This window comes from Rutilus rutilus, assembly GCF_951802725.1.
Source record: "Rutilus rutilus genome assembly, chromosome: 4".
Lineage (NCBI taxonomy): Eukaryota > Metazoa > Chordata > Actinopteri > Cypriniformes > Leuciscidae > Rutilus > Rutilus rutilus.
Genome location: NC_140212.1, coordinates 12,350,782 through 12,363,922, shown reverse-complemented (window position 1 = coordinate 12,363,922; position 13,141 = coordinate 12,350,782). Strand labels below are relative to the sequence as shown.

General features: G+C 39.6%; 1 protein-coding gene across 1 annotated transcript in view; it reads right to left on the bottom strand.

The window, feature by feature from the left end:
* The window catches only part of exoc4 (exocyst complex component 4), a 122,795-nt gene that overhangs the window by 62,785 nt on the left and 46,869 nt on the right, over positions 1–13,141 (bottom strand). Inside the window, exon 10 of the mRNA XM_084407823.1 lies at positions 6,772–6,868. Coding sequence (XP_084263949.1) covers positions 6,772–6,868 — 97 coding nt within the window. The remainder of the gene's footprint in view (positions 1–6,771; positions 6,869–13,141) is intronic.

The following is a 13,141-nucleotide window of genomic DNA, read 5'->3' as shown; positions in this document are numbered from 1 at the left end:
AATCCCCCACCCCCCCTTTAAAAAGAGTGCGGATGTTCGCCAGCGCCAAGCAAAACAAATAGCTGTGCTGCTCCCTCTGCCTGTTTTCTAACCTTTACCACCGAAAAATGCATTGTCTTCCTCTTCGCTGTTCTGTTTCTCTTTGATGTATAATGCAATGCAAAATTCACAGCTACGCCTCATAGTGTTTGTGCACATACGAGAGGGGTTATTTATTCAAGAAAATCCCTGGATATATGAGAAAAGATTTGGGGGAAAAAAAGAAAGGAAAGGCCCAGCTGAGGATACTCTTCAGACCTACACGCCGGCTGAGACACTCGTGTTGAATTCTAATTTAGGCCGGATTTGAACAAAAGGAAATTGTGCTAAAGTAAAAATGAGAGGCATATACTTAAGTCCATATTTGACCCAAACACGGGTTGAAAGTGAAACAATCCAGCATTTTTTAGAGTGAACTGATTTACTTTCATAATGAAAACTAGGATGAAAAAGGATGTTTAGTAAAAAAAAAAAAAAAAACAGTATTGAGGGACTCGTTTTTATTTGTTGGAAATTGATTGGATTTTGAAGAGTGGTCCCTACACACCATTTGGTTGACAAAGAACTGTCATCAGCTGAAATGGAAAGCAATATCAGAGGTGGGTGGAAGTTATTATATTCTGATGAAAGATTTTGAGGACAAACTTCTTTTTTTCTTCTTTGAAATAACTAGCAGGAATTGTTCACAATAATAACTGAAAAAAATACTAGGAAAATAAAATACTATTTTAGATTAAGTCCATTTTTGTTACATGTCAACTTTAAAGCCCAATACGACCAAGCCAGATGCAAAACCCGCAACTAACAAAGAAAGGATTTCAGTAGGCTTCTAAACACCTGGGAAGTACCCCTAAAACATATTTTGCACTTATTCTGACATTTTTAACTGTGGTGGTCTGTCTGAAGTAAATGTGCGAGCGACGTTTGTCCTTTCCGTTGTGAGAGGACACCAAATCAGCTGGAGACGCTGCAAGGTGCACATACTAGCGTTGGATCGATGGCTCACCTCTAATCACCCACAGAGGGAAGGAAAAGTGAGAGAGAGAGAGAGAGAGACATATGTGTGAAAAATGCTTGTTGCACAACGAAAGCGACTGACACAAGATTATTCCAGCCTGACAAAAGCCCCAACTGGCCCACTAAAAGCAGGCTAAACAAACCCTCTCCATCCCTCTCCAATCAAAGCACATTGATAATTGCAATTGATGCTAGTGTTCAGCGTCTTTTGTCCTTTTAGATGCATAAAAAACAGCATTTGCATCTACACCTGAATGAGAAGACACAACAAAATCAGTTATGACATGACCACTCATGCTACGTGTGGTGAAACGATACTGTTTTTGTCTGATACAGTCACATAGGCCTGTAACAACAACAAGAACCAGAACTCCCTCATGCTCCAGTAAACTGAGAGGTAAACACATTTGTATGGACCAAAAACTGACTTTGTCAATTGCCATATTGAGTCGTTTTAGAGACATGCGAGGCCATTCTGACTAATGGCAGTTTGCTATTGCACAGTTTGTTTATATAACACTAAAGTTGGACTTTTTCTTCAGGAAATGTCAGGCAGATGGTCCACGGAAAGCTAGCCTCCTACACACAACCGACATGTTCTTTTGGAAGGTGATAGCGATTTTTAAAAAGACGTTTAACAATGTGAAAACATCTTATGTCTTTTGCAGTTTCCCAGGCGGAAAAGCTTTCCGTCATCACGAGCCAATCGAATGACAGTGATGAAGCCTCAAGGGTGTGCTTATCATATTAGAGGACGATATCTTACAACTATCAGTGAGATCCTTTACCGTCACTTGGTCCTAATATGAGTAGAATTTCCTGACAGTAGAAGAACGGGAAAGACTTTCTCTTATCGTGGCTCTTTGTTTCTGCACTGTCCTATCATCATGGCAGTCTTCCTATCTTGTGTAGGGCAAGACATGACCAGATAATGCCCGGACGTGACTGGATGGATGGTAGTGTAGATGAATGAAAGGATGGAGGAGTGGATGGATACCTGGGAAAATATATCCAATAGCATTTGCATTCATCTCAATTCCAGGAGCTTGTTTGATGCAAGATCTGAGACCGTGTCCAAAAATGTTTTGCCTCATTTTATTGCCCCGTTATTCTCATTTATGTTTTGCTTTTAAAAGAAAATGTATTTTGCTTTAAGAATATTTACTTTTACTTGACAGCAAGGGGAAAAAAAATATTTTTGCAGTGTATAAACACCTGAAAGAACCATGTAAAAGTGGATTTTGGTTATACGCACAAAGGAACCAGTCATGTGATTATACTGTTAACTTACAATGAACTACCACTAACATCTCCCAACATAAAACAATGGGCATCAAGGGACATGTTAAGTTGCTCTCCAAGCACACCTTTCTAAACTTCTTGTTTCAAGTCTCTTATTTTAGAGGGAACAGGCTACCTGGACCACAAGCCCCTTTGTAGAATTTATTATATTTTTAAAACGTTCATGAGAGTATATTTTTAGACCATTGTAAAACATACAAAACACAATGCTGCTACACTGAAAACACTCAAACTGACACACTATTAGAGAAAATGTGTTTAACTCTACGCCACCAGTGGGGGGGAAAAAGCCTACATAACTGTCCAGGAAATTGGCCCCAGCCATCAATAACTCCAAAAGTTTTGACACTTCTCAAATAACATCCTCTGTGATCTGCAGAATTGCTTTTTCCCATCCCTTTGAAGAAATTGATACCTTGTGTTAAAGAGAGCAAAGAGAGAGATCAAAAAGAGGGGATGGAAAAAAGATGTCAAACTCAAAAAAAAAAGTGCTGCAACAGGGGGGGAAAAATGAGTTTTACAATTACATACAATTGTTTCTAAATGTGAAACTGATGGAAGAGACTGTAAAACAGAGCTATACAAAGCAGAGGAGGACAGAAAATAGAAAAAGAATAAAAAAATATGAGAACAGACAGATACAGTGACAGTGTTTTGTCAATTGACAAGTGCTGTTTGAGTTCGTGTATGGGTTTATAGTTTAGGCCGTAAACGTTTCCTCAGAAGTCATCTACAAAAAATACAGTAACTGTCAAAAGTTTGAAAGCATTACAATGTTTTTGAAAGAAGTCTCTTTTGCTCACCAAGGCTGCATTTATAGTAAAAATCTGTAATTTTGTGAAATATTATTACAATTTAAAATAATTGTTTTAGCATCATTCCTGAAGTCTTCAGAGTCACACGATCCTTCAGAAATCATTCTAATATGCTGATTTGCTGCTCAAGAAACATGTATTATTATTATTATTATCATCACTAATAATAAAAATACAATTAATTTAAATAATAGATATGAATATTCTGTTTATGTCACATTACGAAAGTATGGTTTCAAATGCCAATTCATGTTGACACACAAACACACATCAAGCTGACAATCAATGATTTTCTAAACTTCCCAAATGTCACTTTTAACCCAACTCCCAATACCCCCGTCCCCACCACAGCACAGGGACGCCGGCAGCTCTAACATCTGTTCTCTGGCAGGGGTGTGATCTCAAAGACTCTGGTCCCTGCCAGGCCTAATCACCTTTGAGCATGGACACATAGAAGGGGAGAGATTATGGCAAACCGCAGACTGCCCCCTTTTCAAAATGCCAACTTCAGTCAGGGCAGGAGGGTTTAAATACCACTCAAATGTCAGCGTGAGGCCCCACAAGTCAAACTAAATTACCTCCTACCTGCTCCGTCTCCCCTCTCGCTGTAGTGAGCATGTCTCCAATTCGCATGCGTATCCAAACACACACACACACAAATATAAAACCCCACAAATGAGTGAGTGAGGCTATAACATAAAACACTGAAAGTACTTCCAGACTGATTCAGGTAGTTGAAAGCAACGGAATCGTACACAAACAAACAGACACGTACACAAGCGGCCTTTATGGAGCAACCGTATTGATCTATTGGGAGATTTGATACACGGCAGAGTGTTTTCACACTTTGTGCTGTACAGTGCTAGCAGAACCCATATATTAGCGTACAGTGAGTGGGTCTGGAGATGTGTAAAGTTACCCAAAGGTATTATCGATCCCCTCGGACTGCTCCTGCCCAGCATCAATCAAAAAAAAAAAGCATCAACTCCACACCTTTGAGATCTTCAACGTCAGCCTCTTCCACAGAGACTATTGATCACAAATTGCATGGTGAATTGATTGGCAGTAACATTAAGAGCCTGTATTGATTTTGACGTAAGTTTAGATTCTTCTTGGTCACTGATAAAACAAACTCCTGCATCAGTCCGCACAGGTGCTGTTCGATCGCTGCGTAGGGGTGAATAAAGGGGTCAAGGTTTAGCATGGGCCAAGTGTCCCCTGTAACTACAACATTCTGTTGACAAAAAAACAACTTTTTCCATTGATGTCTATTGAAAAAATTAAGCAACATTACAAATATGTATATGATTTTTCTTGACAACTTATATTTTGATCTATCTGCGGCCTTTGACACAGTGGCACATAAACGTTTTTAAATATGACTAAATTTAAAAGGACATTTCCATCAAAAGATAAAAACTATGATTTTGACAATAAGTGATAAGTCGCGCAATTTACGGTAAAAAATATTAGACCCATGTTCCCAAAAGCAAAGTCGGCCTACAAGGATATATTTTTTCCTCATAGGGCTGAACGTGTATCAATGCAGCGAAGAATTAAGCTCCACGAGCACAGCCAAGGTCGGGTGGCCACACATCAGGCTCCTCGCAGAGGACTATGACTGATAGCAGCCATTATGTGGCGGCAGGCAAAAGGTGGAGTGCAGTCACTCGTTTATTCATGCATTCATTTGTTCGGTCCGTCACCCCAGCAGGGACCAGATGAGCTGTCTATACTGTCGGAGTGATGATCCGCCTGCCATTCATCTCCGACGGACAGCTGTCTGACACTCCCTCTGTCCATCCCCTGCTGCTGTCGCCCTGCTCGCGTGAACACTGATAGAAGCTCATTTAGATTAATGAACACGGCTAGAATATATCAGTGTGCAGCAGGTGCCTCCACTTCATAGTGGGCGTACTGTAAAATATACAGCCAGAATCACAGCAGGCTAAAAGATGTGTTTTTCCCAAATGACATTTAGCAACAGGGTTAATGTTTTATATCCGGAAAGACAGGTTTGTAATGGACTAAATGGGCAAAAAGTTTGGCAAACTCAACACAAGTTCATCACTATTGAGGTTGCGATTGCTAATGTAATGTGACCATGAGAAGAATTTGAGCTGAAATGACACAAAATGAGGATGTGGTACGCTTCTGACAGAACTGCCAAAAAAGACATTAAAGGCCTGTTTACACCCGGTCATTTCATGAGTTTTTACTGATCTGATGGGTATCCAATTTGTTAAAACGGTTCTGTTTACGCTTGCCCACATAAATGTGTCTCCACAAAACGGATATAAATACGATCTTCAACACCCACGCTATATGCCAATTTAAGTTCACGTCAGTGAAAGCAATAGATATGAGCTCATTTTTATTTATCATCAGTAATATCAAGATTAAAGACCGCAATAGGAGAGAGCGCGGCATCAGCACTGGTAAGAACATTTAGTCTCACTACTTTTAATGAAGATGATTGGGTTTTGAGCGTCTGCGGCTTGCTGAAGATATACACAGATTCATCTGCGGTGATGCGTGTTGCGGTAGTGCCGTAATATCTGGCTATAATATGTCAATAAGGCCTATAACACCCTCTCACACGTTTATTTTCTAACATTTTGGGAGAAGTAAGATTTGCATGCATTTAGACTTGTCCAGTTTCATCTGGAATGCGGCCCAGATCATCTCCTGATGTGAGCGATCAGATTTAAATCCTTCTCGAAAGCGTTTCGGAGGGCATTTACCCCTGGTCTTTTCATGACGATCTGAGAAAATGCATGAAGTGACCAGGTGTAAACAGGCCCTAATTGTGAAGAACAGAGTTAAACAAGCCACATGATTTGGGATTTTATTCACGTTGTATAGTTTCTCATTCTTAAGCTTAATACTTAATAGGGTTAAAGGTTTGTTCTATTATAAAACATATGCTTGACTTGACATGGGTTCAAATGTCTACAATAAAGTAATTGAACAGAAAATCTGGCTTTAGAACCAGGCTTCCATACTTCTGTGGTATAGCAAGGCAAAAGCTGTACATCCACAGAGTGTGCATTAAGGCCAAGGGGTCTTTTAAAAGAGTGTCTGAAAAGGGTGTTACATCCAGAACATAAAAACAAGCCTTCTGAGAGTAACACTGACCATTTCTGGAAAAAAAGAAATAGATAAATAAAAACTAAAAATCAATGCAGCACGGCTCGAAAGTAATTGTGAGCAAGAGGAGTATCGGGAAGTCCAGTCACGTTGTGGGCAGGACAACCATGCTTGGGATATGTCTCTGAATTAGAGTGGTAATATGACAGGGCATTAGTGGGTTGGGCCGATGATCCAATAGATTAGGAGATTGAAAGGAAAATTGAATGCGGAGCGGTTCAAAATGGAACACTCCAATTGATACCGTCAGAACAAATCAAAATCAATGGCAGGGGCTCGGTAAAGACACGGTAATGGCCGCCGGCCATGAAAAATATGAAAGGAATGGGAAAAAACAACCACATGTAATGGCGAAATAGATGGATGAATCAGAGGAGAGTTTAAGCAGCTTGTTGAAATGCAGCTTTATAAAGTATGTTCAGCAGACACATTTGTGAACAGGACCTACCTAAGCAATGGCTGAAAGATGACCGTGATGTTTCTGGCTCCCGGTTTACACAGGAACTTAGTCTCTCCTCCCTCAATCAGGTTATCATCAGCTCCACCTGGACAGAAAGAAGCAGGAAGAAAAGATTAAACAGACTTTCCTCAAAAACTAACTCAATTGATACAGGACCCTTCACATGGGATGCATTCTTGTGTTCAGCACAACAGAATAGAAAAGAATGCAGGTGTTTTGAGAAAAATCGGTGAAAGTTAAACGAAAAGAAAAAAGCACTAATGGCACACAATGCTGAATGAAAACGTGAAGCATGTCACAATGATCGAAGAAGTGTTTATGGCACACAAAAAAATGCTTCCATTGACAATAGTGTACAGCTAAGTGGTCATTACAAAAAACATTTGGACAGCTAAATGTCAAAACGAAACAAAATAAAACAAAACAAAATGAATCAAAACAAACCGAATCAAAACAAAACAAAAAGCAAACGAAAAAAACGAAACAAAATGAATCAAAACAAAACAAAGCAAAAAACAAAAGGCAAAAACAGAACAAAACAAAGCAAAGCAAAAAACAAAGCAAAAAAAAAAAAACAAAGCAAAGTGAGGCAAAACATTTGATCAAATCATTACCACAAGCCGGAGAGAGAAATGCAAGTCTCCCCCTCTGTCTCCCATTTGCTCCTCTTTGCCTGTGCGTAGTCCTGCGCTAACAGGGTTAATAAGAAAATCATGGCTGTGTAACTCCATCATGATGAGACAGGGCCCCAAAAATGAAGTGAGCTCCAATCCTTATTAGCTCCACTCATCCACAAGTAATCAATATAATTGACAACAAGAGAATCAAGTCTGCCATCAATAAGAACATTCCCGGGCGGACAGAAGGTGTGTGCGTGGCCTCATGGGTCGATGAATAGAAGTGCCACCGCGGCAGGCCACTGGCATCTCTCTCGCTCTGTGACAATGTTATTCATTAAAATTTCACAGCCCTTTGAGATTTGCCACTGGAGAGACTTCTGTAACTACGTAGCACTAAGCCCGGGCACCGCTAACCTGACAAACACCATGCAGGAAAAAACATCTGAGACACTCGTGTGCCCATCACACACACAAGCCCCTCGTCGAAGATTCACTTTAATTGCTTTTATCAGTCAGTTGTTACAGGAGATTTCTTGCCCAGGGGATGGAAAATGAGTCCAGGAACACAAATTAACGCCGGGAGATTTCTGTGACGCACGTATATCACGTGTGTGATGGGTTTTGATTGCCATGGAATTACAAGTGAAGCAAAAGAGTGCGCTTGCATGATTTGTGTCCAACGTTGTAATCTCAGACCCACTGGTACGGGTTTAATCGCAAGTCTGGAATCAGAGTTATCCTTTGTTCATTGTTTTGAGAGGCAAGACGTGCTTCAAATGAACCTTTTACTGCACTAAAAACCCCGCAGTGCACCTGTCCGGCATTCACACGCACCTCCCGCTGTTGTTCCCGTCATTTCCACCTTCCTGACATTCTTCATGGAGCACGTTCTGATGAAAAGCTCTCTGGCTTTCTCTCTCTCTTATTTCATTTCCACCACTTTTTCTCATTAAAAAAAAGACAAGAGGATTCTTTATCCTCTCTAAAAGCTTTCTGGTTGGAGCTCTGGCTGTTTTTCAAAGTTGCTGCTCTGGAAAGGGAGCAATTTAGTTTCCTGTTTCTCTTTTTCTCTCTATCAATCCAATCTCTCTACTGCTAATTCAATTAAGACTCAATTACAAAACAAGAAAACACAGCTGACAACACACACACTGACTCTGACCTAAACAAGCGACAGGAGGAGAGAAAAACAGAGAGAACTGGTACAAAGAAGAATTGCATGATAAAAAAAAATATATATATATATATAAAATATATATACCGGTAAATAGGTAAACAACTGAAAATGGTGACAGGTTTAGTCAAAAAAGTGACGGAATGACTTATAGCATCAGAAATAATCGGTTTTAAATTATGAATAAATTATTTGTAAAGTTTGTTCATGAAGTGCAATACAGCTGTAAATTTTCCAAATATTATTATTTTAAATAAAAATCTTACAATGGTGAAGGCAACGAGTCGAAACGTTTGTCAATATCTCCTGTCAAGAATAAAACTTTTTAAGAGTGCAGACCTTTGCATTTTTGATTCGATACATAGGTCTCTGCACCTAATTAGCTGGGAGAGCGCGTGAGCGTATTGATTAGAAATAAAAATCATAAGAAATGATTATTTGTACTGATAATTATTATTATTATAATAAGACAATAATATTTTATGAAAAACCGAGACCATTAAAAAAATCCTTATTGATGACCTTTAAATATTTTTAGTGCAATTTCAGTAAATATTGTGTAAAACAAGTGCTCATTTAATTTGTAAAATTTTGAGCGCCTTTCATTTGCGATCATTAAATTGTATCATGTGCCACTTTGCTCTCTATATCAGTATGAGCCATTAAAAAACCCAAAACAGTTGATCACTAATTAAAAACACATAAATGAAAGATGCGCTAGCCAGCAGGTCAAAGTGTTATGCATCCAGATTGTGCGGTTACATTTAATGGCACAGACAGAGGAGAAAATGTCATCCCACGCCAGCCTGGCATGACTCAAATCATTATTCGGATTCTAGCACATATTAATGAAGGTCCATTAAAATGTTGTCAGCACGACAGACTTTACTGGAAAAGCAACTGGCCAACATCTGCTGTGTTAAATATATCATTTATAAACAACAGTTTAACAAGTTATTTCAACATTCAAATAATAAACAAATGTGAATAAATACGACGAGTTAGCTGGTCCAATTTATTATTATGTCCCTCCACATCTGTTGGTGGTTTATTATTATGCTGAAGAGTGTTTCCTTTAATAATCTTTGTGTGCATAAGATCATGCGAGTGTATACGAGAGGTGTTATAGCCTGGCCCGGTGGCCCCTGTGGATGCCGCTAATCTAGGATTGGGATGCGCCTTAACATCAAATTTACATTTCTATTATTGGCAGGCACTCTCTTACCAAAGCGAACTTACAAGAAAGTGCACGTATTGTGCAAGTCAGTCTGATGAGTGAAAAATGTGTGACTGCGCATACACGCACACCTCCCACTCATGTCAGCCCCCATGTAATCAAGCCAGCCAGTGACTTAGTGAAATTGCATTAGCTACACTTTCGTGGGTTTGATTAGAAATGGTCTGATCTGAGACTCTGTCCCTGCCCGGATCTACAGCAGAGAAACGTGTAGTGCCTTCACTAACACCAGCCGTCTCAGTGGATCTATCCGTGCATGTGTGTATGCGAAAGAAACAGATGCATGTCAATGTGTGAGGGCATGCAATCAGGCCGAAAAGTCTGCTGTGGAGTGTGTGTGTGTATGTGTGTGTGTGTGTGTGTGTGTGTGTGTGTGTGTGTGTGTGTGTGTGTGTGTGTGTGTGTGTGTGTGTGTGTGTGTGTGTGTGTGTGAGTGTGTGTGTGTGTGACAGCAGAAACATTGACAACAGATCGGAGATCACTCATTTACAATGAGTGTCAATATTGTAGCATTGTTTGTGTAACCCAAACAGTCAACTCTGATCCAGCTGGTCTGTGTGTGTGTGTGTGTGTGTGTGTGTGTGTGTGTGTGTGTGTGTGTGTGTGTGTGTGGTAGACCAGTTATCATGTGCAGCACAGAAATAACACTCAAACTCTCATTCAATGACAAATATAAAGTAATGTGGCCCCAAAGTATCTGGACACTTAAGTCACACTAAAAACATGTATGAATGTCACTGCATTTCATGCAAAATATGACCTCAAGTGGCATCTGCCGAATCCAGTGACACTTACACACTTTTAAGTGAGGCTAAAGTGTCCAAATACTTTTTTAATGGGGCAAGGCCTTCACAAAACATAAACACATACTTGAAAAGCATGTGTTAAAAAACAAGGCACAGCCCATTCTCTGTTTATACAGTGCTCTGGCTTGGTCTTCACACCTGGTTATCAGTTGAGCTGCCACAGACAGACAGTCTACACAGCCCAAACCCATACCAGCTGCCAGGTTTCTCCTAACAAAACGGAATGAAGATCGACAGGTGTGTGCGTGTGTGGCCAATCAGTGCTGTCAGGCAGAAACCTCGAACTTGAAAAAGAACAGGCCAATTTTCAATAATTCATGACTTCCCAGTTGGCCTGGTTATAATTCCTCTGCCATGTCTTCATGTCTGATTGGCTTCTGATGAGACTCCTCTATTATTAAAACTCATTTGAGGGGACAATATTCCAATATTTCCGTCCAGGAGAGAGCCGAGACCACTTGCTCGGTATGTTGACAATGCACTAAGATGGCAATTAAACAAATTAATGAATGAATACATAATTGTGGAAATAGAGTTGGATAAATTATTAATTATGGCATGGTAGCCAATTCCCCTCGCTTCGGATATGATGCATTATTGCATGTATTTTTAATAAGGCCAGGTTTGACAGCTCTGAATTTTTGCACTAAGAGCAAAACGACCTGTTTGTTTGTTGGATTCATCGTCTAGTGGTTAGATACAAGACTAGTTTAGCTGTAATGCACATTTAGGAGATGCAGGTTCGAATTCAGTCTAAATCATACGCAAATCACACACTTTAGTTTAACATTTGTACATTTAGCCTCACCAGTCCTGAATATTCAGTTACAATCTTGCTTTTACCTGAACTATTCCATAAATTCACTATAAATTCATTCACTGAAACAACTCTGGTGTCAACAGATGTCTCCCAAGGTCAAAAACACCAGGCAGTGAAGGAAGTAAAGTCAAGTTGTTTATTAGAGTGACCACGATCTGCTCCTCTCTAAAAATAATGGTATGTCTAGTGTCTGTCTAACAGCCCTGATTACTGAGCCATCGCTACTGCTTCATTTCACTCCATTACAAAAGAGAAAATAAAGTCAACCCCTCCACTTCCAATCCGACACTCATGCCCATAATAGCACACACCCTCTTAGTCTGCCTGTCTGTCTCTGTCGAAAAACACCTGGCCCAGTTTCTTTTTTCCCCTCATCTGGTATTTGGATGTGAATGTCCGAAAGATAAAGTAAAGAAGAAGAACATGGTTCACTTTTCCTTTGTGTCTGTGTCTCTTTAAGGGTTTCACGCTGCACTGTTAACATCTTTTTAAACCCAGAGTAAAGGCTGATGTCATGCTAGAATGTAACAGCAAATTGTTTAGCAATAGATGACCGATAACTGATTATTCATACTAATTAAAGAAACACTCATATTTTGTACAGCTTCAGTTTTGTAGAGGTAAAAAAAAAAGTGTCAAATAGTGATACCAAACATATTAACTGGACTGATGAAGAGATACAATCTACTGTTTCAGTGGTTTGAGGTCAGAAAGAACTGTATTTGATAAAAAATACAGTAAAACAGTAATATTGTGAAATATATTTGTATACATATTTTAAAAACTCCTGCCTTCAGTGTCACGTGATCATTCAGAAATCATCTAATTTGCTGATTTGGTGCTCAAGAAACATTTCTTATTATTGCCAATGTTGAAAACAGTTATGCTGCTTAATATTTTGTCGAAACTGATACTTTTTTACAGGATTCATTGATGAATAGAACGTTCAAAAGATCAGCATTTATTTGAAATATAATTCTTTTGTAACATTATAAATGTTTTAATTAAGGTCACTCTTGATCAATTTAATGTATCCTTGGTGAATCTTACCGACCACAAACTTTTGAACAGTACTGTACTATTATTTTGGCAGGATATTTTGAGTCCTCAAAGACAACCAGAGCAGATTTACATGATGACTTTTCTGCAGATGGACAAGCAATTATTAAAGCAGGTCGTACAACTGATAATCAATTAACCTTGTAAACATTCAAATAAAAGAGTACAGTGTGAAACAAGCAACAGATAACCCAGGATTATATTAACCCTGGGTTTAGCCATTTCTGGCATTGTTGTCTATCTATCTCTCCATCTCTTTCTCTCTCTCTTCCATAAGCCACCTCTGTTGAGTCTCATTGTGATTGAAGGACAGGAACATAAGATTTGAGACGGGTCTCTGCTGCCCTCTCAAGCTCCACTGATTTAGAATCGGAGAGCCAGTGATTGTGATTGTGTTTAAAAGGCTGTTCCACTCATCCAGACATCATCCTCATCATCATCATCATCATCACCCTTGTTCTCTGTCCTCTCTTTCACCTTTTTCCCTCTCCTCCTCCCTCCATCACCCCCTCCCCCCACCACCCCCACCACTTCTCCTTCAATCACGCCAACCCCAAATGAAAGGTAAACAAGCCTGTGACAGCCACGGTGATGATGGTCTCGTTGATTAAAATTAGCACAGGTTGTGAAACACAGACACAC